The following is a 27,676-nucleotide window of genomic DNA, read 5'->3' on the forward strand; positions in this document are numbered from 1 at the left end:
GGGGGGAAGGGGGGTGCACGAGCGCGCAGACACCTGGGTAAACTTGTGCGCTTTGACTACTACCCGTGAATCGAAAATGAACAACCATTTCGATGCCGAGCAACGCACTAATCCAACCAATGTTACCAAGGCCAATACAATTGATTACTTTTGCGTAATAACGTCAACATTAATTGTCCACGCGGAATCTGCTGGGTCATTGGGTTTACTTTTCTGCCCAAGGTCTGGCTGCATCCCACCTCCCCCGGGCTGTAGTATCCTTGCTGCCAGATTAAAATCGCTGTGCTATTGGAATTTGTGTGTTTTAGTTAAGACGTGCTTGTCACTTCTTCCTCTGGCATTTGAGCTTTGAATCTGACTGCCAGAGAAAGGACTATGAAGAGGTTAACACATTTCACCACGGATGTTTCTTCCCTCTTGACCGAGTAATCGAACGTTAGTGATGCACCCAAAGAGGAGTTCAATGGATTTTTTGCGCGTTTCGTGGAGGTTCTAAATCCTGCAGATCACCAATTTTGCAGGACGTCCCAAGAAAACAACAACACATTAATTGACGGCTCTAATTTTTGAACGTAACTTTTTTTGGGGGTAGGATACTCTCATCATGACGATTCTATTATCTCGGACTCAACTTGCCCTGTTTTTTATTCTCCTATGTCCGGTCAATATCATTGGGTTATGGTGGTAAGTCATGCTACATACAATTAACATGTGCTTCCAGTGTAGTTGCAAATGGAAATGAGGTTTCTCAGAATAAAGCGTTTATGTCATCTGATGTTTTGTAGGCTAGGTTATGCACGCGTGTCCATGTTTTTGATGTTGTGTCCATGTTCTGCATATTGCACTAAAATTCAATTCTGGATCCGACTCTATTGATACAACCACTATTCAAATCGCCTCGTATTGACAAGTGTAATAACATGGTAACACGTTTGATGACCTTGACCGCATTGTGAAGCTTTGTCTGCAATTACTTTCCAATTAAAGATTCTGCTTAACCTCTCACCGTATTGCAACCTTACTCAAATAAATTGTAACGATTGACAAAACAATCGCTGTCAGTCTCCCAACATTTGTTAGTTTACCACACAATATTTTTTCGATACAGCATTTTTATTGTTGATAACAAACGAATCTATAAAATGTGGTTAAGTAAATAAAAAATAAAAACGAATTAAAAACGAAAGACCCTAATGTTATGCCTTGGCTCGACAGAAAGATGCAGCTGCAACTTTTGGAGGTCTGCCTTTGTAGTAAAAACAAAAAAGAGAAGATATTAGTGCTGTCAGAGTTGGAATTTTAGGTGGACCTTGAGGCAGTGCCTATATGTCATCATAAAACAATTCTTTGTTCAGCACTCTGAGATGTATGAGACTTGAAAAGACAGAGCCAGATGTGTTATTAAAGTATAATACATTCATTTGAGACATGCACATCTGAAGGGGGATGTTTAGATAAATCAAACCATTTCAAGTTTGCATCTCATCCAATCTCGATAATGGCCAGCTATTAGTACTGCTGAACTGTGAACATCTCTCCTCTAAGACAAAATTGGAGCACTCAGGTGAGCACACCTGGAGGTCCTGCAGTTTGACAGGACAAAGATGCTTTCTGTTGAGAGCTGGGCATGCCATCACACCCCTGTCTCTCTACCCCTTGTCTTTTGAAGCAAATGATTGTCAGCGTGACCAGACAGACAGGATGTAATTTGTGGGGAAGATGAAACGTCCAGAGATAAACCCATTCTTTCAGAGCTTCCTTGATTAGGCTCTAATCATTTGGACAGAGAGCAGTGAGACCAGCGAGTGTGGAATGCCTTTGCAGGTTTCAGGACAAGTAACCTCCTGATCCTCCTGGGTAAGTGTGGGTCATAAGTCTGGCAGGCAGCCAAGGAGTGTGGCCCACAGGTATGCATATAGCGTGTGCCATTCCCACTCACCCGGCTTGGAATGGGTCCCGGACCAGTCTACAGCTCTGCATCACCTGCAGAGAAGCACTTCATTATACTAGATATTTATTGTTCTCACTCCCATTTCAAAGCAATACATATTTCTGGAAAATTGCATGATTTCCAATCCAGGCCAGAGAGATGGGATCAGATAAAGATTCAATGACGAGGCTTGGCCAGGGATACTATGTACACTGTTTAACCGGAGAGTATGTGGCCTCTGCCGATTTCCCGACGTTGGGATTTTTCAGTGCACACGTAGGCCTCATGCTATCCTCACTTATTGCAAGACAAACATGTGACAGACAGCAGCGGTGCATCGGTGTCATGCAGGACCCCGGGCTCCAGTCACTTGATTTAGTGTCGAGTTCTAGCGATGATTGGGCCATGGCTCTGAGCCACGGACCACAGAGCTGAACCCAAGCCACTCTCCAGCTAGCGATCCAGCCTCGTCGTGACTGACTTCATATCCAGCATACTTAGAGGATTAAGGAGGATGAAATTCACTCGTTTGCAAAGTGAAAAAAGGGACACGTATCTACGGCCGTGCAATTCATAATGTAACTTGAGGTACACATACAGCTAGAAGAAAAGGCTTATCTCCAACGGATCACGTCGGCCTACATTGAGACTGATTATTTGGATACTTGTCCCCTTATCAGTGTTTCCCGCTCTATTTTGGTCTCTGGTCATTTCTATGCTATTTAATGTGAGACGCTGCTTAGAGGGCTCTTGATTGCATCGATGGCGATACATCCTCATTTGTGTTATGATTGGACTCTGTTTCAACGTTATCATGTCCAGGGGCTTTACTGTGACTGATAAATCAAAGGAATACAGACACATTGCATGGACAGGGAAGAATGATTGCTTGATTTTGTAGTTCCTTTTATGTGTGCTTATAAAGAGCCCTATGCTTTATATTCAACACTAATAGCATTATGTTCCTTTTCGGGTCCTGTTCAGGTTAGTGCTGGTTTGGATTAACACTGGAACACAGTATGGTGGTCAAGACAGACAAATGTCTTCATCTACATATTTCTCGACCATACTCAGACTTGGTCAATGCCAGCGTTCCGGGCCGGCCCCACACTTGCTATTAGGTGGCCCGACAACATTTTTGTATTGATTAATATTATTTTACAAAAAATGTTGAACTCAGTCTGAGTCTCAATTTACTGTTGAGAGTTAGAATAGTAGACTACACAAGGTGCAATTTGGAAATTTGGTTATGCAGCAGTTTTTCCCTTGTTATGTCAGTCACTGACAATCACTCAATTAGCCTATGTCAGCAACATTTTTGTAGATTGGTAAATTAGTTTAGCCAGCTATTAAAACTTGACCAATGGCAAAAGTAGCAGAATTGCATGAAGTTTGTTATAAAATAGCAACATTTTCTCCGCCCCATGGAAAAATGGGGGGGCACACAACAACATTTTGCCTAGGGCCCCCGAAAAGCTAGGCACGGCCCTGCCATTGTTCAAGCTGCATCAGCTGCTCATGTGATATTCAAGCGTTTCTTTTGAATTGTGCTAGGAGGGTTTGCCTTTGCCTTGAACAATGACACAGGACTTAGAGAAGAAACTCTGTCCAACATGGGCTGCTATTTTTTACGAGTCTACACCTACTGCAGTAAATCCTGGTCCCTTATTTTTGTGAGCCGCTCGTCGAGCCAATTCAAAGCTGTGATCCTCGCACACAGATTCACACAGATTTGAAGGCCGTGACACATCAGATAATCAGGGGTTGTAAAGACCTGGGGTGTCTTGCTAAGTACTGCATCTGCAGATCTTAATTACACAGGGGTGTGGATTCATTGGAGTCAGATCTGTGTAGGAATACTAGAGCGTGCTTGAGATGTAATTCCCCTGTAATTCGTTTCTGTGGAGACGTTGTCAATACATTGAAGGATGTCTGGATCCCAGAAGTTGTTGACGCTGGACTGTCGGAGTCAAGTTCTCACACTTCCGCGAAGATAACTCACATTGTGGGCATTAAGTTGCTTTTCACTCCCCACTTTTAGGCTTTTAGGAATTTCTATTTGCTTAATCTGTGCAGCCATTATGCTATTTTTCAGTCTTTCAAGGACAAGTGTACAGCATGTTGGCAGTTCAGTTTGTAGTTTTCCATTACGCTATAACTAAAAAAGGTACATCTAACTGTACAAATAATTGGTATTTTGATTGAATCACAGATATACAGTGACATTTCAGACATTGATATATAAATGGTTTCTACTTCAATAAAGTAATTGACTTACCGGAGATGGGATGCATTACATTTTAAGAGCAAATATCCTGTGTCTCATGCTTCTTATCAGACCGCCATGCTAGGGATTGGAAAGAGCGCTTGTTTGACTTCTTAAAACAAACTCACGAGGCAGATGAATGTTATTACTTAGAAAGATTAGCTGTGACAGGGGTGAGTGAAAAGCAATGAGGTATTCTCACTCACTCCTTACTCCCACATAATGATAAAAATGGACTCGAGGTTTACGGATCACATCAGCTGAACTGGAGTCAGATGCAGAGTTATTGAATAGAGGGAACAGGGGGATAGGGCTGTTCTCACATTATGTCATAGCAACTGTCATGGGAAGTACTGGCGAGAGTTCACAGTGTTGGACCTGAGGCCCGTACTCCCATTAGGAATTGAAATAAACAATTTACCTAAGTGTAAACATACATCTGTCAACGCGATGTAAGAAACACAGCAATTAAGATGCAACTTTCTCTCTCTTTCCTATGTTTCCCTGACGATCAGCACAGCTTTACTATTTCTCTCCACACCTGAAATGTCTTTTTTTGCACAACTATGTGGTGTCAAGTAACCAAACTGCCTGATAGAAGAACACGTTCATTTAAATGTAGTGCTACTTCTAGGTAAGATACTTCTCTGAAATGTAACAAGACCTCATAATAATGTTATGCCACTGTAGCATGACACAGGAGTTGTAGTCACAGTCTATGTGTTATGTGCTTCCCTGTAGGGCAGTGGGGAGCCCTCTGGTTATGGATCCTAACAGTATCTGCAGGAAGACCAAGCGACTAGCGGGCAAGCAGGCCGAGCTGTGCCAGACCCAGCCAGAGATCGTCCACGAGGTCGCCAAGGGTGCCAAGCTGGGTGTGCGGGAGTGCCAGTACCAGTTTCGCTTTCGCCGCTGGAACTGCACCAGTCAGAACAAGTACTTTGGCAAAATACTCCAACAAGGTGAGTGAGGACTTGTCGTAATGGAAATAAATAGGAACCTTTAATAATTACCCCCAAAGTTTTTCTAATACCTCAACACACATGCTGCCTGACATGGAGAATGATCATCTAAGTGCCTTTCTCATGGTTCAAAAGTGTATCACTTAGGATGTGACCCCTTGACCCTTTGAGAGCACAGCCAATGGCCTCACTTCAATTTCAGGTCTGATCCCAAGTACAGTGGAGAACAAGGCCATCTGTTGTATGTTAACAAGGCAGATTTACCCTTGACTGCTCCTCTTTTGCATTCAATTGCACACTCCAAATTGATCTCCTAAATTGCTTCTCATAACCATTGATCTCTAACATCAACTGTGCTCTTTTGAAGTCAGAAATAAAACTGTTGGGTCCTGCTACTATGCAATTATTGTCCTGCTTTTTGTACGGTGTCTCGCCCTTTTTCACCTTTCAGTTTGTGGTTCATAGAGACCATTCTGTGTGTACCAACAAGGAAGTGTTTTTGTCAACAAGCCACCGTTTAGATCCAATACAGTGTATCCTTTATTGGTTTTAATCTTCTTAACTATTTAGCTCATACATGGCCTTTAGAGGATGTCGTTCATCTTCAAAACAATTAGAGTACTAACGTACCGCCGGCACTGACAAAATTCCTGTTCTTCATCGTCAGTCATCTGATAAGCAGAAATGCCTATTCTAACTTTCACTTAAAGATTTTCTGTCTCAAAGAACCTCTACTTAGTTCTTAAGACTACATTCTGAGTTAAACATATCTCATGCCGTAGTCGCACCGTATAAGCAATTCCAGACGAAGCCTGTAATCTCCTGTGGCAAAGCTAAGTATTCTGCGGGTGTTTTAACATCATTTTGGTCGCACAATGAGGAAGATCTGGGTATTAAGATGATACCTCCTAAAGTGCTAGATTACATATGTCATCTTCCTGTAAACTCTGGTTTGTAACGTTCCTGTTTTGTTGCTGAAGGCCAGCAGAGGGCAGAGTGCCTGTGGTGTGGTATGTGACCACTTATTGGACTGATCAGTTCATAGACAGTCTGATCTGAGTAGCATCTTTGTGGCTTTAGTTGAGTGTAAATTGAGTGACGAGATGTTGCTGTCAGGATTAGGCTACAACATTAGCAACTCCTTTCACTGAGAACTAGAGAACTCTGTGAAACTGCTAGGTAAAAAATGGTAATTAATCGTAAATTCCTCCATGTCTTTAGGTAAGGCTTAAGTGCTCCTCTGTTTTGAAGCATTCAGCACAATTATCAAGATGTACCACTAATGACCATTTGTCAGTGCAGGGAGATCTGCAAAGACAGGTTCACTTTCTCACATGCGCGCGGTGGGCTGTGGCTGCTGCACGAAGTAGCTTACATTTTTCTCCCTTTGCAAAAATAACTTGAAGCTATATTTTCTAGATTTAAATGTATAATCCAAAGCTGTTGTTGTGTTGGCTTCTCGATGCCAGAGGTTAACTGTGATCCCTGCTGGCTGCTTCGACATGTTGTCTCATGGTTATAATTGAGTAGTTAGACGTGCTCAGAGACAATATGTGGTTGTGATTAGATATAATAATCATAATATAGTCTGAATGTAATTTCCATTGCCACCTCAGGAATGCAACTCAATATTAATTTGTCAGAATGTTCCTGCTTCTGTCTGCTTCTCTGTCAATCATCATTTGGGAGCTTTGCATCGCCTGGCTTGGCGGAGATGTTTTCTCCAGACTCTTGGAGAGAAAACAACCACCACACATTCTAGGTCCTTCAGTAGTCCTTCCTTATGAATGTGACACACTTAGTCCAAAATGGCATCATATTCCCTATATAGGACAATACCTTTGGGGAAAAGGTGTAATTTGGGATGCATACTTATTATTATTATTAGTACCCATTGCCTTGATGACAGCTTTGCACATGCTTGGCATTCTCTCAACCAGCTTCACCTGGAATGCTTTCCCAACAGTCTTGAAGGAGTTCCCACATATACTGAGCCCTTGTTGGCTGCTTTTCCTTAACTCTGCGATCCACCTCATCCCAAACCATCTCAATTAGGTTGAGGTCGGGTGATTGTGGAGGTCAGGTCACCTGATGCAGCACTCCATCACTGTCGTTCTTGGTCAAATAGCCCTTACACAGCCTGGAGGGTTGTTGGGTCATTGTCCATTTGGCCACTTTGAAGAATCTCAAATATAAAATATTTTTTGATTTGTTTAACACTTTTTTGTTACTACATGATTCCACATGTTTTTTCATAGTTTTGATGTATTCTACCATTTAGAGATTTCTTTTTTTTTTTAAATAAGGGAAAAACCCTTGAATGAGTAAGTGTCCAAACTTTTGAGTACATTTGGAAAGTCTTCAGACCCCTTGACTTTTCCACATTTTGTTACGTTATGGCCTTATTCTAAAATGGATTAAATAGTTTTCTTTCTTCGTCAATCTACTCAGAATACCCCATGACAAAGAAAAAACTGTTTTTTTGAAAATGTTGCAAATATATTAAAAATTAAAAACACAGTCACATTTGCATAATTATTCAGACCATTTACTCAGTACTTTGTTGAAGCGACTTTGGCGGTGATTATGACTCTACAAGCTTGGCACACCTGTATTCGGGTAGTTTCTCCCATTTTTCTCTGCATACCCTCTCAATCTCTGTGAGGTTGGATGGGGAGTGTCGCTGCACAGCTATTTTTAGGTCTCTCCAGAGATGTTTGATCGGTTTCATGTCCGGGCTCTGGCTGGGTCACTCAAGGGCATTCAGAGACTTGTCCCAAAGCCACTCCTGCATTGTCTTTGCTGTGTGTTTTGGGTCGTTGTCCTGTTGGGAAGTGAACCTTCACCCCAGTCTGAGGTCCTGAGCGCTCAGGAGCAGATTTTTATCTTTCCCTTGAACCTGACTAGTCTCCCAGTCCCTGCCTCTGAAAAGCATCCCCACAGCATGATGCTGCCACCAACATGCTTCACCATAGGGATGGTGCCAGGTTTCCTCCAGACGTGACGATTGGCATTCAGGCCAAAGAGTTCAATCTTGGTGTCATCAGACCAGAGAATCTTGTTTCTCATGGTCTGAGAATCTTTTAGGTACCTTTTGGCAAACTCCAAGTGGAGTTTGTACCTTATACTGAGGAGGGCCTGGCCTTTATGGCCTCTACCATAAAGGTCTGATTTGTGGAGTGCTGCAGAGATGGTTGTTCTTCTGGAAGATTCTCCCATCTCCACAGAGGAACTCTGGAGCTCTGTCAGAGTGACCATCGGGTTCTTGGTCACCTCCGTGACCAAGGCCCTTTCTCCCTGATTGCTCCGTTTGGCAGGGCGGCCAGCTCTAGGAAGAGTATTGGTGGTTCCAAACATCTTCCATTTAAAATTGATGAGGCCACTGTGTTCTTGGGGATCTTAAATTCTGCAGACATTTTTTGGTATCCTTCCTCAGATCTGTGTCTCCACACAATCCTGTCTCTGAGCTTTATGGACAATTCCTTCGACCTCATGGCTTGGTTTTTTCTCTGACATGCACTGCCAACTGTCGGACCTTTAATAGACAGGTGTGTGCCTTTCCAAATCATGTCCAATCAATTGAATTTTCCACAGGTGGACTCCAATCAAGTTGTAGAAACATCTCAAGGATATTCAATGGAAAGAATGCATCTGAGCTCAATTTCGAGGGTCTGAATACTATTGCAAACAAGGTATATATAGTTTTAGTTGTTGTTGCTAAAATAAAAAAAGTTTTCCGCTTTATCATTATGGGGTATTGTGTGTCGATTGATATGGAGATGTTTTTATTTGATCCATTTTAGAATAAGGCTGTAACGTAACAAAATGTGGATAAATGGAAGGGATCTGAATACTTTCCGAATGCACTTTACTTTGACTTGGAAGAGTTCCAGTGTTGGATAGTCATAGCCAGCTAGCTAACATAGCATTCATCTATGTTTGAACTGGGTGTTTGAGTAGGTTAAACTAGCTAGCTGCATTTGCTAGCTAATTAAGTGAAAGTGACAAAAAATGACCAAATCTCTCTCTCTCTTGCTCCTCCATTTTTGAATGAATGAATTTGTTCAAATCTTGTCTTTCTCTCTCTTTGAGTCAACTACTCACCACATTTGATGCAGTGCAGTGCTAGCTGGCTGTAGCTTATGCTTTCAGTACTAGATTAATTCTTTGATCCTTCGATTGGGTGGACAACATGTCAGTTCATGCTGCAAGAGCTCTGATATGTTGGAGGTTGGAGTTGATATAATTACTGTGTAGGTCTATGGAAGGGGGTGAGAACCATGAGCTGCCTAGGTTTTGTATTGAAGTCATTGTGCCCAGAGATGGACGGAAGCAATTTGTCCTCCAGCTACACCATGTGTTTAGACCTTCATTGCAAAAAGTCATGTGTTTTAATAAATTATTTTGTGACATTAATAGATTTTGTATAGTTTTATCAAAAAAGGATATGTATTATATTTTTATGAAATTTGCTGAGGAGGATGGTTCTCCCCTTCCTCTGAGGAGCCTCCACTGATATACAGTACCAGTCAAAAGTTTGGACACACCTACTCATTAAGAAAGAAGGTTTTTCTTTATTTGTGCTATTTTCTACATTGTAGAATAATAGTGAAGACATCAACACTATGAAAGAACACATATGGAATCATGTAGTAACCAAAAGTGTTAAACATCAAAATATATTTGAGATTTTTCAAAGTAGCCACCCTTTGCCATGATGACAGCTTTGCACACTCTTTACATTCTATCAACCAGCTTCATGAGGTAGTCAACTGGAATGCATTTCAATTAACAGGTGTGCCTTGTTAAAAGTTAATTTGTGGAATTTCTTCCCTTAATACATTTGAGCCAATCAGTTGTGTTGTGACAAGGTAGGGGTGTTATAAAAAAGATAGCCCTATTTGGTAAAAGAACAAGTCCATATTATGGCAAGAACATCTCAAATAAGCAAAGAGAAACAACAGGCCATCATTACTTTAAGACATGAAGGTCTGTCAATGCAGAACATTTCAAGAACTTCGAAAGTTTCTTCAAGTGCAGTCGCAAAAACCATCAAGCGCTATGATGAAACTGGCTCTCATGAGGACCACAGGAAAGGAAGACCCAGAGTTATCTCTGCTGCAGAGGAGAAATTCATTCGGGTTAACTGCACCTCAGATTGCAGCTTCAAATAAATGCTTCACAGAGTTCAAATAACAGACACATCTCAAGATCAACTGTTCAGAGAATCAGGCCTTCATGTTCGAATTGCTGCAAAGAAACCACTACTAAAGGACACCAATAATAAGAAGAGTCTTGCTTGGGCCAAGAAACACGAACAATGACTGGTGGATATCCGTCCTTTGTCCAAATGTGAGATTTTTGGTTCCAACCCCCGTGCCTTTGTGAGATGCAGAGCAGGTGAACAGATGATCTCCGCATGTGTGGTTCCCACCGTAAAGCATGGAGGAGAAGGTGTGATGGTGTGGTGCTTTTCTGGTGACAGTGTCTGTTTTATTTAGAATTCAAGGCACTCATAACCAGCATGGCCACCATAGTATTCTGCAGCGATACACCTTCCCATCTGGTTTGCACTTATTGTGACTATCATTTGTTTTTCAACAGGACAATTATCCAACACACTTCCAGAATGTGTAAGGGCTATTTGACCAAGAAGGAGAGTGATGGAGAGCTGCATCAGATGACCTGGCCTCCACAATCACCCAACCTCAACCTAATTGAGATGGTTTGGGATGAGGTGGAGGAAAAGCAGCCAACTAGGGCTCAGCATATGTGGGAACATCTTCAAGACTGTTAGAAAAGCAATCCTCATGAAGCTGGTTGAGAGTGTTAGGTTCTGAAAAATGGAGTGAAAAACTAACGGACAACTAGTCAAAGCTCAAACCAAGTTTATTCACCCAATGGTTCAAACAGCTGAAAGACAAAGACATATTTACACAAGCCCATATATTTATACCTTCTTCCTTTGCCGTGTCTCCTCCCTTACACATCTGGACAGCCAATGCATCTCTGTTGCTAGACAGAATTTAGTGATGCGTGTTCTTTCTCACTTCATCTGACCTGAACTTGGCCCAAATTCCTCACTCCTCACCAACTCACGACTGTCCTGTTGACTGGAACCAGACTCTGGCCCTCTCCATAGGATACCTGATATATAACAATACCATGTTCTGACAGAATGTGCACTTTCTGCATTCCCTTTTCTCACTCAGTAGATTTCTATACCCTCGGTTCTAATATGATAACATGAATAGGGATATTTCATATTTCAAGTTTAGAATGTAGTACCCAACAGTCCCCCCTTTTGCACATGAATTCCATACTGTTCAACTCATTTAAACTTGGAATTACTTATAAATGAACAGGAATTTAAACATGGTTAACATTCACAGTTGATAATTATGTTTACACCTCCAAGGCTTATGGCCTCTGATCTATAATTACACTATGCACCCTGCTATTTCCATCTCTCGTCGTTCAACTGAGAATAACATTTCAGCTGAAGCTTTTGACTTCCTCCATTTCAGATGGACTTTTTACTTTCTCCACTTCCTCCTTCTGGTTCCTAAGAGAGTGATAGCACAAGACTTGAAAAGCAGAAAGAAACACAAAACATAACAAGTATTAATAATGTGCTAAGCCTTGCATAATTATATATGCAAAGACAAACTGAAATTTGATAACATGACGATTCCCACTCGCTCTTCACTTGACTCTATGCCGTTGGGATAATTTTCTGCCGGGTTCTTCTAAAATGAAGGCCCTAAAAAATCTCCTCATGCCTCACCCAGACTTCCCCCTGTCAGGCCACAGGTTACAAGAGGTGTTCCCAAGCCATGTCATTTTCACTTCGCTCCCAAACTCCTTCACGAGATACACAAGATACACCGCCCTAATCAACTTTATCTCATCCTGAGGTAAATCAGCACTGTATATCAATGCCTTCAGAAGATGATATCCCAACAATGCACAGATAGATCTAGGACTGAACCTTTCAGATACTCCCTACCTGTCTCCCAACTCATACCTGGTTCCCTAGCCACCAATATCTTCAATGACCTCCTATATTCTGCTACAGTCGGTACCGTGGATAATACTTTCCTGTGCTCCAGTTAGGTACACATCGCTCATCCCAAGGCCGATCCACACCCACCCCTTTGTGAACACCCTCGTTACTGTGCTAACTTTCGGTCCCAATGGTTGATAAGCAGCCAGCTTCTGACACTTTCTGTTTACCGTCACTCGGTCTCAATCTTCTGGGAGAAATGTCAAGTGTTTGCTGGCTGTTAGAAATGTGGGAGATATTAGTGGAGTTGGAAGAGTATCCAACCTTACAAAACTCTGAGTCACATGTTTCTTAATCACACTCTGCAGGAGATGTGATGATACTACCTCAGTGAACTTCCCTTCCGGTGAGATGGCCTCCTGTATACAGCGATCTGTAGCTATTCTTTCAAGCGTTGTACCTTCTTTGACAAACGCCTCACTGAAAGTTGACAATAGTGTCTGAAATGACAACACTATCTCTGCTACTCTCACCATGATATGGGTATGTGTGATGTTCAGTTAAACATCATAGTGTTCTCTATATTGTGCACAGATGTCATTCCTCTCCTACGAGCTATCCCCTGTAACAATATACACAGAGTGGTATCGTTCCCCAGAGACTTGATTACCCACTTCCTTAATTTATTAGCCTCACAAATCGCCATCCCAGTCATATTAAATTCTGCTCTTCCAATTCCCTGTAACGTCCCCCATTGTCAGATCAGTACTGTGACGTGGTACGGTTGGACCCAGGTGCAGAGAAGAGACCAGACAAGGAATCAGTGGTTAAGGATGAACATAATACTTTACAGAGAAACAGAAGCCACGGGATCACAGTACACTTGAAAAGCCAACAAACACTAAGTCTCACAAACTCACTCACGTAACGACCACAGAAAACACACCTTTTTTAAAGAGGGACATCATTAAAATAATAAGACACACCTGAGTCCAATAAAAGTCTCTAGGGCGGACTCTACTGCCCTCTGGTGCCAGGAGGAACCATGACAAGACGTAACGCATCATCCATCCGATCCACGTAATCGCGTACTCTTTCTTTCAGTTACTAATTTTACTCGCATCCGTCTAAACAATACATTCCCAACTAGTTAAGAATCCCTAAATTTCATAATTTGCTGTCGGCTGGGTCACATGCTTCGATATCCCCGTGCGAGTGCTGGTAACATGGCCCTTGGCAAAAGCGAGCGTACAATATGATTGTAATCACCAGCATGGAACCCAAAAATTCGACCCTGTTTCCTCCGGCAACTGATAAATTCCTGTCCCTCCCTTACTGGATCTGGTGCCTCTTTCATAATACTACCCAATTCGCTCATTGGCTGATGGTGATGCTGAATTTGGATCCGTACTTGAGGATGTGCGTCATCAGGAACAGGGTTGTCCTCCCCTGGTACTATTTGTCACGGATAATATGTAACCGGGGTCTCGTGTGTTCGTACTGGGTGCACATCTCTATGATTACCTGGATAATGCTAATCACTATCCAGTCCGGTACTACTGTAATCCAGACTCGTAATTTGCCTGTCCTCTGCCTCTCATATCCCATATCGCTCTTTTGCCTCTTTTACCTGTGACCTTTCACCTTGTAGCATGTGGTGAACGGCGGATGAGGTGCAATTACATATACTCCTCCACACGTATTTGTAATACTGTTGAAGTTGTTTTATTTGTTTTTGTCTATCCTCAAGGGCACCCTCTAATTCCTGGTTTAGGTTTTGACTCTTTTCTAGCGCAACAGCCAATTCCTGCTTTTGTTAATCTAATCCAGGGCTCTCCAAACCGTTCCTGGATAGCTACCATCCTGTAGGTTTTCACTCCAACCCTAATCTAGCACACCTGATTCTAATAATCAGCTGGTTGATAAAATGAACCAGGTTAGTTACAACTGGGGTTTGAGCGAAAACATACAGAAAGGTAGCTCTCCAGGAACAGGGTTGGACACCCCTGATCTAATCTATGCGCACTCCCTTCGGATACGCCTAGTTTCTTATTTGTTGTCTCATTCTTGTCCACTGCCTGCTCCATTTGACCTTGCAGGTCTCTATTTTTCCCTTTTTCCAGTTTTATCCGCTGCTGATAAAATGCCATGGTTAGGATGCCTGCATATTGTAGTTTGGACTGTTCTCTGATTTCAATATTCCACACTACGATTGCATTCTTGGGTGGTTTTAAACTTTCTATCTATGGGATAATGTGTAGCAATTTTGTCCAATTTGGCAAATTTTTCCCACCATTTATTTGGTGCTTGGTGCTGGTCATATGCCTTTTTTTGCACTTCTAATGCTTTGGTAACATTTAGCCTTTCTACCCATCCCACTCCGGGAGTCTCCTGGTGTAACCGATGTGAAACGGCTAGCTAGTTAGTGGAGTGTGCGCTAATAGTGTTTCAATCGGGGACGTCACTCGCTCTGAGACCTTGACGTAGACCTTGCCCTGCAAGGCCGCGGCTTTTGTTGAGCGATGGGTAACGATGCTTCAAGGGTGGCTTTTGTCGATGTGTGCATAGGGTCCCTGGTTCGAACCCAGGTAGGGGCGAGGAGCGGGACGGAAGCTATACAGTTACACTGGCTTCTAAAAGCCATATCCATTATAACTGACTCAGCGTCACCCCCCAACAGTGTTGAGTAGTAACAGCTTTGGCTATCAATAGTTTGGTCACTACACCATACTCCACCTTTTAGTGCTGGATGATACTTTTGTGTCTGTCAATTCACCTAATCTGTCACATTTCCCCGCACCACTAAGGCATAAACCAATCTCTCTTTACTGCTACTGCTACTACACATGAATCATCTTCAAACGTACACACACACACACACACCCTTCGACTTCATGGCCACTGTGGCTGAGACTTTTGTCCCTCTTTCAGAATTCCCCCACTAGGGACCTGTCCTTCACGGAACCTACCCTACACTGTAGTGACACTCATGGATCTCGCAGAGGAACACCCCTACTCTGGACCTATCCTTACGGAACCTACCCTACACCATATATTTACATGGATCTCGCAGAGGAACACCCCAACTCGGGACCTAGCCTTATGGAACCTAGCCTACACCATATATTTACAACCGGTCGTAACACAATGGGACTTCTGAATAAGCTCCGGCTTTCTAGGTCCGTAGCCTATTATTGTTCAGCCTACGATTCTCATCTCCCGAAGATGTCAAAATGAGTGGTAACACAGTGCCTTTCAAAAGTATTCATCCCCCTTGGCGTTTTTCCAATTTTGTTGCATTACAACCTGTATTTTCAATAGATTTTTATTTGAATTTCATGTAATGGACATACACAAAATAGTCCAAATTGGTGAAGTGAAATGAAAAAATAACTTGTAGTAGTGCGTGCATATGTGTTCACCCCCTTTGATATGAAGCCCCTAAATAATATCTGGTGCAACCAATTACCTTCAGAAGTCACATAATTAGATAAATAAAGTCCACTTGTGTGCAATCTAAGTGTCCAATGATCTGTCACGTGATCTCAGTATATATACACCTGTTTTGAAAGGCCCCAGAGTCTGAAACACCATTAAGCAAGGGACACCACCAAGCAAGCAGCACCATGAAGACCAAGGAGCTCTCCAAACAGGTCAGGGACAAAGTTGTGGAGAAGTACAGATCAGGGTTGGGTTATAAAACAATATCAGAAACTTTGAACATCCCACAGAGCACCATTAAATCCATTATTAAAAAATGTAAAGAATATGGCACCACAACAAACCTGCCAAGAGAGGGCCGCCCACCAAAACTCACAGACCAGGCAAGGAGGGCATTTACCAGAGAGGCAACAAAGAGACCAAAGATAACCCTGAAGGAGCTGCAAACCTCCACAGTGGAGATTGGAGTATCTGTCCGTAGGACCACTTTAAGCCGTACACTCCACAGAGCTGGTATTTACGGAAGAGTGTCCAGAAAAAAAAAAATTCTTCAAGAAAAAAAATAAGCAAACACGTTTGGTGTTCGCCAAAAGGCGGGTGGGAGACTAAATATACACTACCGGTCAAAAGTTTTAGAACACTTTATTTTTACTATTTTCTCCATTGTAGAATAATGTTGAAGACATCAAAACTATGATAGATACTAGTAAAAAATAAAGAAAACCCTGGAATGAGTAGGTGTTTCAAAACGTTTCACTGGTACTTGCTTAAATTAATTTAATTAATATTATGGTGTTTCTATTCCAAGAAAAATGTAAAACCCTCTGTGTTTCCGTTAGGATGGAATGGAAAATATGGCGATGTACAACGTGGCGGTCGGGAGTACAATACTGGGCTATTTAGCTAAAGAATCCCTGTTTTGTGGGGAAGACCGGGGTTCAATTCCCTGATGTCGAAGAAGAAGGAGCAGGCTGTCCTTGTAAATAAGAATTTGTTCTTAACTGACTTGCCTAGTTAAATAAAGGTTACACTAACTCCAATATGCTCTTTAAATAAATAAGACCTACACCACTTTTAACAGCACATTATTCAACACTAGTTAGACTCATGTCACCTTGGGTAGGCCTACAGTATGTCGAAAAATATGACATGACTCTCCGCCAATAATTACATATTAAGGATTGGAGGATATTTCTGTAATTCAGTGATATTTATTCCCATAGTAATTTGTTATAGATCAATAACTAAATATACATCGGCATTTTGAAAAACTATTTTTAGCATTCTTTTATTAATGACAATGAATGGGGTCCACCCCCCGTCCCCCTTCCTCCTCCTCCATTCCCCATGGGCTAGGTCAGTCTTCTGTGCATGGCTCTGCATCCCATCCCGTGCCCCCTGCCCTCGTACCTTGAACCTTGCACGCTTTCAGTGGATACAACTGGAGAACTGCAAGGCAATCCCATTGTGCGCCAATCGGGAGCCATGAACAATATATACACTGCTCAAAAAATAAAGGGAACACTTAAACAACACAATGTAACTCCAAGTCAATCACACTTCTGTGAAATCAAACTGTCCACTTAGGAAGCAACACTGATTGACAATAAATTTCACATGCTGTTGTGCAAATGGAATAGAAAACAGGTGGAAATTATAGGCAATTAGCAAGACACCCCCAATAAAGGAGTGGTCCTGCAGGTGGTGACCACAGACCACTTCTCAGTTCCTATGTTTCCTGGCTGATGTTTTGGTCACTTTTGAATGCTGGCGGTGCTTTCACTCTAGTGGTAGCATGAGACGGAGTCTACAACCCACACAAGTGGCTCAGGTGGTGCAGCTCATCCAGGATGGCACATCAATGCGAGCTGTGGCAAGAAGGTTTGCTGTGTCTGTCAGCGTAGTGTCCAGAGCATGGAGGCGCTACCAGGAGACAAGCCAGTACATCAGGAGACGTGGAGGAGGCCGTAGGAGGGCAACAACCCAGCAGCAGGACCGCTACCTCCGCCTTTGTGCAAGGAGGAGCAGGAGGAGCACTGCCAGAGCCCTGCAAAATGACCTTCAGCAGGCCACAAATGTGCATGTGTCTGCTCAAATGGTCAGAAACAGACTTCATGAGGGTAGTATGAGGGCCCGACGTCCACAGGTGGGGGTTGTGCTTACAGCATTTCTTTGGGGGGCCGCACAGCCCTCCATGTGCTCGCCAGAGGTAGCCTGACTACCATTAGGTACCGAGATGAGATCCTCAGACCCCTTGTGAGACCATATGATGGTGCGGTTGGCCCTGGGTTCCTCCTAATGCAAGACAATGCTAGACCTCATGTGGCTGGAGTGTGTCAGCAGTTCCTGCAAGAGAAAGGCATTGATGCTATGGACTGGCCCGCCCATTCCCCAGACCTGAATCCAATTGAGCACATCTGGGACATCATGTCTCGCTCCATCCACCAACGTGGCGTTGCACCACAGACTGTCCAGGAGATGGCGGATGCTTTAGTCCAGGTCTGGGAGGAGATCCCTCAGGAGACCATCCGCTACCTCATCAGGAGCATGCCCAGGCATTGTAGGGAGGTCTTACAGGCACGTGGAGGCCACACACACTACTGAGCCTCATTTTGACTTGTTTTAAGGACATTACATCAAAGTTGGATCAGCCTGTAGTGTGGTTTTCCACTTTAGTTTGAGTGTGAGTCCAAATCCAGACCTCCATGGGTTGATAAATTTGATTTCCATTGATAATTTTGTGTGATTTTGTTGTCAGCGCATTCAACTATGTAAATAAAAAAGTATTTAATAAGAATATTTAATTCATTCAGATCTAGGATGTGTTATCTTAGTGTTCCCTTTATTTTTTTGAGCAGTGTATATTGTCCTGCTAATAACAGGGTTTTAAAATATCTGTGAGAATATCCAACGGGATTTTATATAATTCTACTAAATTAATAATAATTGTTTTGTTTAAAAAATAACAATATTTTGGAGATTATTTCCTTTTCAAATAACGTAAAATGAGGGAGAAAAAGACCATTCTTGAACATGGGTTGAGACATCTAACAACCACTGTATGCTGAGCCCTTGTTGGCTGCTTTTCCTTCACTCTGCGGTCCGACTCATCCCAAACCATCTCAATTTGGTTGAGGTCGGGGTATTGTGGAGGCCAGGTCATCTGATGCAGCACTCCATCACTCTCCTTCTTGGTCAAATAGCCCTTACACAGCCTGGAGGTTTGTTGGGTCATTGTCCTGTTGAAAAACAAATTATAGTCACACTAAGCACAAACCAGATGGGATGGCGTTACTGCAGAATTCTGTGGTAGACATGCTGGTTAAGTGTGCATTGAATTCAAAATAAATCACAGACAGTGTCACCAGCAAAACACCATCACACCTCCTTCTCCATGTTTCACGGTGGGAACCACACATGCGGAGATCATCCGCTCACAAAGACATGGCGGTTGGAACCAAGAAAACACAAATTTGGACTCATCAGACCAAAGGACAGATTTCCACCAGTCTAATGTATATTGCCCTTGTTTCTTGGCCCAAGCAAGTCTCTTCTTCTTATTGGTGTCCCTTAGTAATGGTTTCTTTGCACGAATTCAAAGCATTTATTTTGGCTACATGCTGAGGTGCAGTTACTCTAATGAACTTATCCTCTGCAGCAGGGGTAACTCTGGGACTTCCTTTCCTGTAGCGGTTCTCATGAGAGCCAGTTTCATAATAGCGCTTGATGGTTTTTGCGACTGCACTTGAAGAAACTTTCGAAGTTCTTGAAATTTTCCGCATTGACAGACCTCCATGTCTTAAAGTAATGATGGCCTGTCGTTTCTCTTTGCTTATTTGAGATGTTCTTGCCATAATATGGACTTTCACCAAATAGGGCTATCTTCTGTATACCACCCCTACCTTGTCACAACACAACTGATTGGCTCAAACACATTGTGGAGGAAAGAAATTCTGCAAAATAACTTTTAACAAGGCACACCTGCTAATTGAAATGCATTCCATGTTACTACCTCATGAAGCTGGTTGAGAGAATGCTAAGAGTGTGCAACGTTGTCATCAAGCCAAAGGATGGCTACTTTGAAGAATCTCAAATATAAAATTATAATTTGATTTGTTTAACAATTTTTTGGTTACTACATTACTTTCATAGTTTTGATGTCTTCACTATTGTTCTACAATGAAGAAAATAGTAAAAACAAATAAAAACCTTTGAATGAGTAGGTGTGGCCAAACTTCTTACTGGTACTCTATATATAAAAACAAATGATTTAAAAACATACTTATTTAACATTGCACACATTCCTCTCTGAATGAGATGAGACATTGTGACACAATGTCAATTAAATGATCCCAGTTGGACATGGGATAAATTGTACACATAGAAATGAACATTGATACATTATCCATACCACCAACACTTAAAGTTGTGTACTATATCAACCTCTCACTGCTCCACTGGGGCAGACAGTTGTTAACCTTACTGATTTTTCATGTATTTTCAATATAATAATTTATTTCACACCTGTGTTAAGGCACAGTAGTGTGCATCCAGTGAACACCAATGTCCAGCTACAGTCAGAATACTCTTGAACATTCCTCTGGCTCGAAGTTGAGGGCTTGAGAGGGGCTTATGGCCTTGGACTCTGTACGATGAAAGAAATATGTGTTTTCGCCATTCAGAGATCAACAGAGCAGCTGCGTTGAGTCAATTATCAGATTATAGTAAAAGCTATGCAATATAAGGGTAGGCATAATTTTTAAGGTGGAATGTGTATAGTTTTGGAGTAAGTGTCATCGTCTATTTTGTGCATCTTTAGGGATTACTTGGTGTGCTCACTGTTCTATGACTTAATAGAATGGATTTCAGGTTTTCTATGAGATATGTGCTGTACACAACTTGACTGTGACACATGGAAGCAAAATCAATCAATAAAAAGTATTCGAACTCGTCAGGCTTTGTCACATGTACTGCTACAGAGAGGGGCCCTGGGTTCCCTCCATATTTTTTATTTTTTTTACCTGAACCCATGCATCATTGACTCAAAGATTGAGTATTAAAAAAAGATTAGCTAATTCCTCGTGAAGCCCCTTCTGGCACCAAGTGATCTCCCAGGCAAGCCCAGGCATAGGCTGCTGGAGAAGTTTGGAATTTGTGTCTTGGAGGAAATTATAAAAGGGTGTTCAAATCAAGAGATATACATTTTCATAATCTCCTCTCTCTCGTAGTCATGTAACTGGGTTTTTTATCATCTTAGTCAAGAGGGTCGGTCACATTGTACAACTGAACGGACACACTTTTTGATTGTGTTTGTAATAAAGGGGGGGGGGGGTCTAAACAGTTGTCTGTAGTTGTTTTCTCTAGTTCCACCTCTCCTGCTGAAACAGTAAACAGGTGTGACTGTTCGACGTCTCCCTTCAATCCCTCCATGGACGCTTCTAAAATGGCACCCTATTCCCTATGCAGTGCATTACTTTTGACCAGAGCCTTATGGGCCCTGGTCAAAAGTAGTGCTCTTTAAAGGGAATAGGGTGCCATTTGAGACACAGGCTATATGATACCTCCTGCAACAGCAGCTGACGTGACTGGCCTGTCTAAGAGGAGTCTCAACAGAAGTTATTGAGTTAGTCAGCTCTACCCCTTCTGTACACTCAATTGGCCTGGGAGGAGAACGTTTGTTTTCCCCCCAGATCTATACAGCTGGTTGAATCTGAGAACAAACAGTGATGGTGTGTGATAGGGAATGGCCTGCACAATGCATATGACAGGCAGGCAGGGAGGGGCTTTATTGGAGAAGTATGTAGGGAGGACTGAGGAGGAATCAGGATGAGGTGTGTTCAGGTGGGATGTTCTAGGGCTGGAGCTGGGCTGGGGCTGTTCAGGTGACTTTCAAAGCTGAGCTAGGCTGGGGCTGGACTGGGCTCAGGCTGGGGCTGGGATGGGCTGAGGCTGGGGCAAGGCTTGGGCTGAGCTGGGGCTGGGGCTGGCAGGGAGACGCCACACACACAGAACAGGCCTGTATGGAGCCATCACTGGGTGTGCAGACAGACAGCTGGTATTCATATCACAGGGTGCTGGTCTGCAGGGCCCTCGCACGGCACCGATTCTGTTTCACTAGATTTAATGAATCCCATTCACTGAATCATGCGATATGGAATTGGCAACAGGGCAGAGCGGTGACTGCACGCTCATGTCTTCCAGCTCCAGAAAATAAGTCATTCATTTTAGCTTCGACACAATGGACTGCTAACTACCTACCTCCCTTCCCCCAGTTCCTGGAAATATAGCAGCTAGAAACAGTGAATAGAGATGTTGTCGACAACTGGCCTAAAATACACCTGGATCTTTTCCAAAGTAACAAAGAACAGGGGAATCTGCAGTTGCAGCTGTACATCCCTCTGGGCCAGGTTGGTAAGCCCCCTCTTCTACAGTAATAGCCCTGCAGCTGTGTCTGAGATACCAGGGGTATTGAGGATTTACCCCAGTGTTTTACCCGAAAGGATCCAACCTTTCTGTTTCCATCTACTCGGGCCGGCACCCATGTCTCACTGGGCCTTGGCTCCAGCGGACCTGCTCTGACTTGGAGCCAAGGCAAGGCCGTGGCTACTGTTCTCCTAGGATTAACATATCAATGGCTAACTGTGAACTTTAACACCTTCGCACAAAGCAACAGTCTTGAATGCTGCAGAGGTTGTTGGTTCTTCTCGCCACAAGTCTGTAGTGTCACACTCTGGATTGAAACACAATAACACTAGTGCCTGCATTAACACAAAACACTGGCGGCCTACTCATTTGCAGGCCGTCATTGTAAATAAGAATTTGTTCTTAGCTGACTTGCCTAGTTAAATAAAGGTTAAATACAAAATAAATAAAATTTAAATTGGAAAAGCACTAGGTGCCCTGGGTCACTCTTTGTTCACTCCTCTGATGACACCCCTGTGTGTGTGCGTGTGTGTGTTTGTGTTTGTGTGTGTCTGTGTCTGTATGATCTTTCAGACATCCGGGAGACAGCGTTTGTGTACGCCATCACGGCGGCTGGGGTGACCCACGCGGTAACACAGGCCTGCAGTATGGGGGAGCTGCTGCAGTGTGGCTGTGAGGCGACCAGGAGCAGGGCTCCCCCCCGGCCTGCCTCCTTCTCCACCACCACCTCTGTCGAAGGAGTCAAGTGGGAGTGGGGCGGCTGCGGAGACGACGTGGAGTTTGGCTACGAGAAGTCCAAGCAGTTCATGGATGCCAAGAGGAAAAAGGGCAAGAGTGACATCAGGACGTTGATCGATCTCCACAACAACGAAGCAGGACGACTGGTAGAGTGAAACTTACATTTTTTAAATAACGGGTGATACAGTCCCACTCCTTTCGTATTTCTTCATGCTTTATTACAGTGGATATATATAGGTAGGAAAGAACAGTGGGTCGTATTCGAACCCATCCTTGCAGTTGCACAATGTTAATGTGCCCCAGAGGCAGTAGCTTATGGAGCACCAGACCACCCCAAGCGGTGAGCTAACTTTTTTATCATTCACTCCAAACACACTTAATCTCATATGTTTTACATGACCTGTGCTGATATAAGCAGAAGTACAGGAAATTATACTTCAGAAATGTTTTAGATTATGTTCACCTGATGCTTACTTTTTTTTTTTAACAATGGTGAAAATTAGGTTCATGCTGAAAGTCTTAATTGTCTAGCTGAATGTTCCTCCTTTCATCCAATGCATCATCCAAGACATCCTCTAGCCATAGTTGGACTCTAAACTTCGAAGTCACCGACCTCCTAGCCATCGCTGATCCACTTTTCATTTTCCATTGGTTTTGTCTTGTCTTCCATCACACCTGGTTCCAATTCCATCAATTACATGTTGTGTATTTAACCCTCTGTTCCCCCATGTCCTTGTCGGTAATTGTTTCTTGTATTGCTTATGCACGGTATGCTGGTATTTACCGGGTTTTGTTTGACCCATTTATTGTATTGTTCTGTTGACGGTGGTTTATGGATATTAAACGACACCGTTGTAAATCAGTTTTCGCTCACCTGCCCCTGACTTCTCGGCCGCCAGTACGCACCACACTACAATAGTTCTATAACACTGTAAACTGATAGTTGAACAAAAATCGTGTTTCTGAACAAGGAAACAAGTGTGTGCCACACAGTTTGTTTTCAAACCTTTAAGCCAAGTAGCTGCTAATATTTCTCCTTATAAAACTGTGATTTTTTCCAGCTCTTCATGAAGGACTAAGTACATGTATGTAGACAAAGTGAAATATTGAAATACAATGACTTTCTTGTTGACAGGGAGAGAGGAACATTGCAACATTGATCCCGTAGTATTTTTTCAGCAATGGTGGCAAGGGTGTGTGTGTGGGGGGGGTGCATTGCTACTAGCCTTAGTGCAAGAACATGCTAGCTGTTCCCATATACTTCCAGTCATTGAACCAACAACTATTGATTTAAAAGTGAGTCTCGGCAGAAGCGGTGGAAAGAATTTAGCAGCGGTGGTCCATCGCTGCTAAATGAATATGAATATAGGGGAAACACTGACTCAGTTTGGAGGTTGTCTGCTCTTTTGAGAAGGTAATTACAGGTTATTACTCTGAATTTCCTGGGACTTGCTCACCCTTGTCAGTATTGCTTCATCACAGTATGTTACACTGTCACACAAGCCAAAACCTTTCCAAGGGGTCAGAGACAGGTAAATGGGGAGGAGTGGCTGTGTAGTTGGGCCAATTATAGTCTTGGGAGGACATCTTTGGAAAAATAACATACAAGAAGCAAAGGGAGCCCAAATGTAGAAACAACAATGTGATCTTAAAGAGCTACTGAGAGGTTAGAGCAGTGCATGCAGCCAGGGTTAATTAGCACAAGTATAACTGAATGATATCTGTTCTGTTCTGTTGTCAAGGTCTGGGAGCTCTGTGAAGGCCAGAGGCAGGAGGGGGAGGGTAAATTCCTTCTGTATGGTGTCTGCTTTTATCTCACCTATCTATCTCTGTGTCTTAACTACAGGCGGTGAGGAATTATATGAGGACTGAATGTAAATGTCATGGCCTGTCCGGGTCTTGCACACTCCGGACCTGTTGGAAAAAGATGCCTCACTTTCGGGAGGTGGGTGATCGCCTTCTGGAGAGGTTTAATGGAGCTTCCAAGGTGATGGGAGGCAACGATGGCAAGACCCTGATTCCTGTGGGCCAGAACATCAAGCCTCCGGACAAACAGGACCTGATCTACTCGGCCGAATCGCCCGACTTCTGCTCACCCAACAGGAAGACAGGCTCGCTGGGCACGCGGGGCCGCATGTGCAACAGCACAGCCATGGACGTGAGCGGCTGTGACCTGCTGTGCTGTGGGCGTGGCTACCGAGACGAGACGGTAGTGTTCGAGGAGAACTGTCTCTGCCGCTTCCACTGGTGCTGCGTGGTGCAGTGTAAGAAGTGCTCGGTGAGGAAAGAGCTCAGTCTCTGTCACTAGCATTACCACAGAGGAACTTGGTTGGTTTCAGGCCTCTTCAGCCTCACAGGGATGATGCACTGAGATCAGGCTTCCACAGTTCACTTCAGGAGCACGCTGAAAGATGAATGTCTTATCTAGGATCATCTTGGACAGACAGCTGGAGGAACTCTCCTCTCAAGCTGTAGAACAGTCCAGAATGGCCACTACTTCAGTGCTCACCACATAGAGCTCTATGACCCTGAACTTAGGCTCTTTTTAAAAGTTACATTTCAGCTCCCAGAACTTTCTAGAGCAGAATGCTGGGTCCCATGTCATATAAGACAACCAGAAAGTTTGGTACTATTCTCAGTCATCTGTACAGAGCTGTTAGCCTCTAAAGCAGTGGTTCCCAAACATGTTTGCACAGTGAACCACCCACCACAGGTCTTTAGAATTAGCCATTGACCCAGAAAATAGCATAACAACTGTTTCTAGCCTCAAACCCAATGCTAGGACCCACTAAGAACATGGGGCCTACAACCCACCATTAGGGAAAAACTTTGCATAGTTAGTTAACCATGTATCTACGAGGGGTGACTATTGTAAAGAAAACATAATGACTTTGCATGTGGAAAATACAGTCATGGTGATAAAATATTTTCCTATGTAACATAAATGTCCTTCATGTGAAAGGTAAATGGACATGCTCAACATGGAATACAGGTTTTTTGTATCTAGCACAAAATGTATAAAAAAGGGAAATGTGGGGTTGTGTTTTTGGAAGACGAACCGAACCCCATCTTGTTTCATGGTGAGGAGCTGAACTGACATCCGAGACAATTATTTATTAAAAATTTTTATGACAAGACTACTCATAGTGATAAGGTGAGGAACGTGCCTACCGTCTCTCTGAAAAGCACTTTGGATGTTGGAGCTATCTATGTAAGCCATTTGTTACAGTTCTGGTTTTGTTTGTTGGAGTAGTTTGCAAATGGAAAAATATGTTCAGACTTTTTTTTTTTTGTATGGTGCAGTATCGAGAAAGTATGATATTATGTTTATCTGTTTAATATAAAGGTCTTTTGTAATGCACTTTCAATTAAAGCATTTGTTACGTTAAGCTTTGTTAGGTATAGTCATGTTGTGCAGAATAGCCAGTCACAATCACATACAATGCTGACATTGAATCCATACATTGGTCTCTTTGATAAGTCAACTTGCTGAAGTGAGTTGGAAGTTAGAAAGACCATTTATTTTTACTCTCTCCCTAAATTCTTTAGAATAGGCAAATAAGATCTCCTTGCTTGTTTTTTTTTTTTTGGGGGGGGGGGGGTGAATAAAGCATTCACTGTGATTAATAATAATAACGATTCCTCATGAGTTGTGTTGGTACCCAAACACGCTGTACATTTTCTGTTGATGTGCATAGCTATAAGTTATTGAAATGTACTGTGTCGTACCCTTCTTTTAGAGTACGTTTTTTTGTTGCTACTTACCTTTCAGGGATCTGTAAGACAAGAAACCATTGGCAAAACAAAGAGAGAGTACGATGAGAGATCACATCGCTATAATTTATTGCCAATATACCATGGTTTATGACCAGATGATTTCTGGCCAGAGTTCATAGTTCATATCGTTACCATGACAGTGACTACCCACTGCACAGGATCACTCTATTCTCAGAGCTACTAGCTCTATCTGTGGAATCAGCAACATTTTGTGTTTAATTTAATCTAAATACAGTTTTTGTACAAAAAAGAATATCACTTTAAGGGAGAAAGACTTGGTAAAACTGAACTATTCTGACTGAGATTTACTAAAATATTAGGCATTCTTTACATACAGTTATGTTTAGCAGTAGAATTGGTCACTTTACCATGTTAAGTTTGGGTTGTAGTCGACCAAATTATGAAATCAGACCAAATGTGACATTTCATATGTGAGATATATGCATGACTAAGCAAGATCTTGGCCTATCCATTCCCCATAGAACAACTTTTGGACTTGTTGGGCTGCCAGGAGCGTTTTACTGTTACTGCATGTATGTTTAAACAGCCCTTGTCAAAATGGAAGAAGGTTGTTTTGTTGCTTTCTGGATTCAAAGCAAGACACAAGTTTAGAAAACAGGATTTTGTCATAGAATGTTGAATGATTTAAAGATCATTTCTCAGCATTTGTTTGGATTCTTAGACATCATTTTGATAATCTCATACTTAGTTGTTCATTGATTAAACTTGTATTATTCTACAAAGTTCATTTCATGTCCATTTAGTTACTTTCCAGTTACAGTATTTATATCAATTTAAATAAATTGGCAATTGAGTTTCTGCATTTACTATACAAATAAAAAGTAAATTGTTCACTCTAGTTTTCATTTATTTGTATTTTTTGTTTTCTGGTCTGTGTAGCAATGAATTCAAATGTCTTTTTTTTTGTCTCGTTTTAGTGCCTTTTTTTGTTAGACCAAGACAAAGCAGAGATTTAAATGCATAACCCTTTATAAACGAGTAGATTTATAGAAACGTATTGCACTTTTGCCTTCCGTTGACCTTCAACACATTGTGTAAGTGTTATTCATATTAATTGTCTTCATGCTGGGTCAGGGTGGATGGTTTCACCTCACTCCCTTCCAATGACCATT

General features: G+C 42.5%; 1 protein-coding gene across 1 annotated transcript; it reads left to right on the forward strand.

Moving 5' to 3' along the window:
- LOC109871286 (protein Wnt-6) lies at positions 1–26,196 on the forward strand. The gene is made up of 4 exons (XM_020462112.2): positions 1–684; positions 4,938–5,158; positions 22,602–22,912; positions 24,613–26,196. The coding sequence occupies exons 1-4, from the start codon at positions 605–607 to the stop codon at positions 25,072–25,074; spliced, it is 1,074 nt and encodes a 357-aa protein (XP_020317701.1). The 5' UTR covers positions 1–604; the 3' UTR covers positions 25,075–26,196.
- Positions 26,197–27,676: the final 1,480 nt, after the last annotated feature.

Source organism: Oncorhynchus kisutch, linkage group LG26 (genome assembly GCF_002021735.2).
Source record: "Oncorhynchus kisutch isolate 150728-3 linkage group LG26, Okis_V2, whole genome shotgun sequence".
NCBI lineage: Eukaryota > Metazoa > Chordata > Actinopteri > Salmoniformes > Salmonidae > Oncorhynchus > Oncorhynchus kisutch.

Excerpts from the sequence above, each read along its gene's own strand:
- LOC109871286 (XM_020462112.2), top strand. The coding sequence starts at position 605 with ATGACGATTCTATTATCTCGGACTCAACTTGCCCTGTTTTTTATTCTC. Across the intron at positions 5,159-22,601 it reads TGGCAAAATACTCCAACAAG|ACATCCGGGAGACAGCGTTT; the intron begins GTGAGTGAGGAC and ends ATGATCTTTCAG. Across the intron at positions 22,913-24,612 it reads ACAACGAAGCAGGACGACTG|GCGGTGAGGAATTATATGAG; the intron begins GTAGAGTGAAAC and ends TCTTAACTACAG.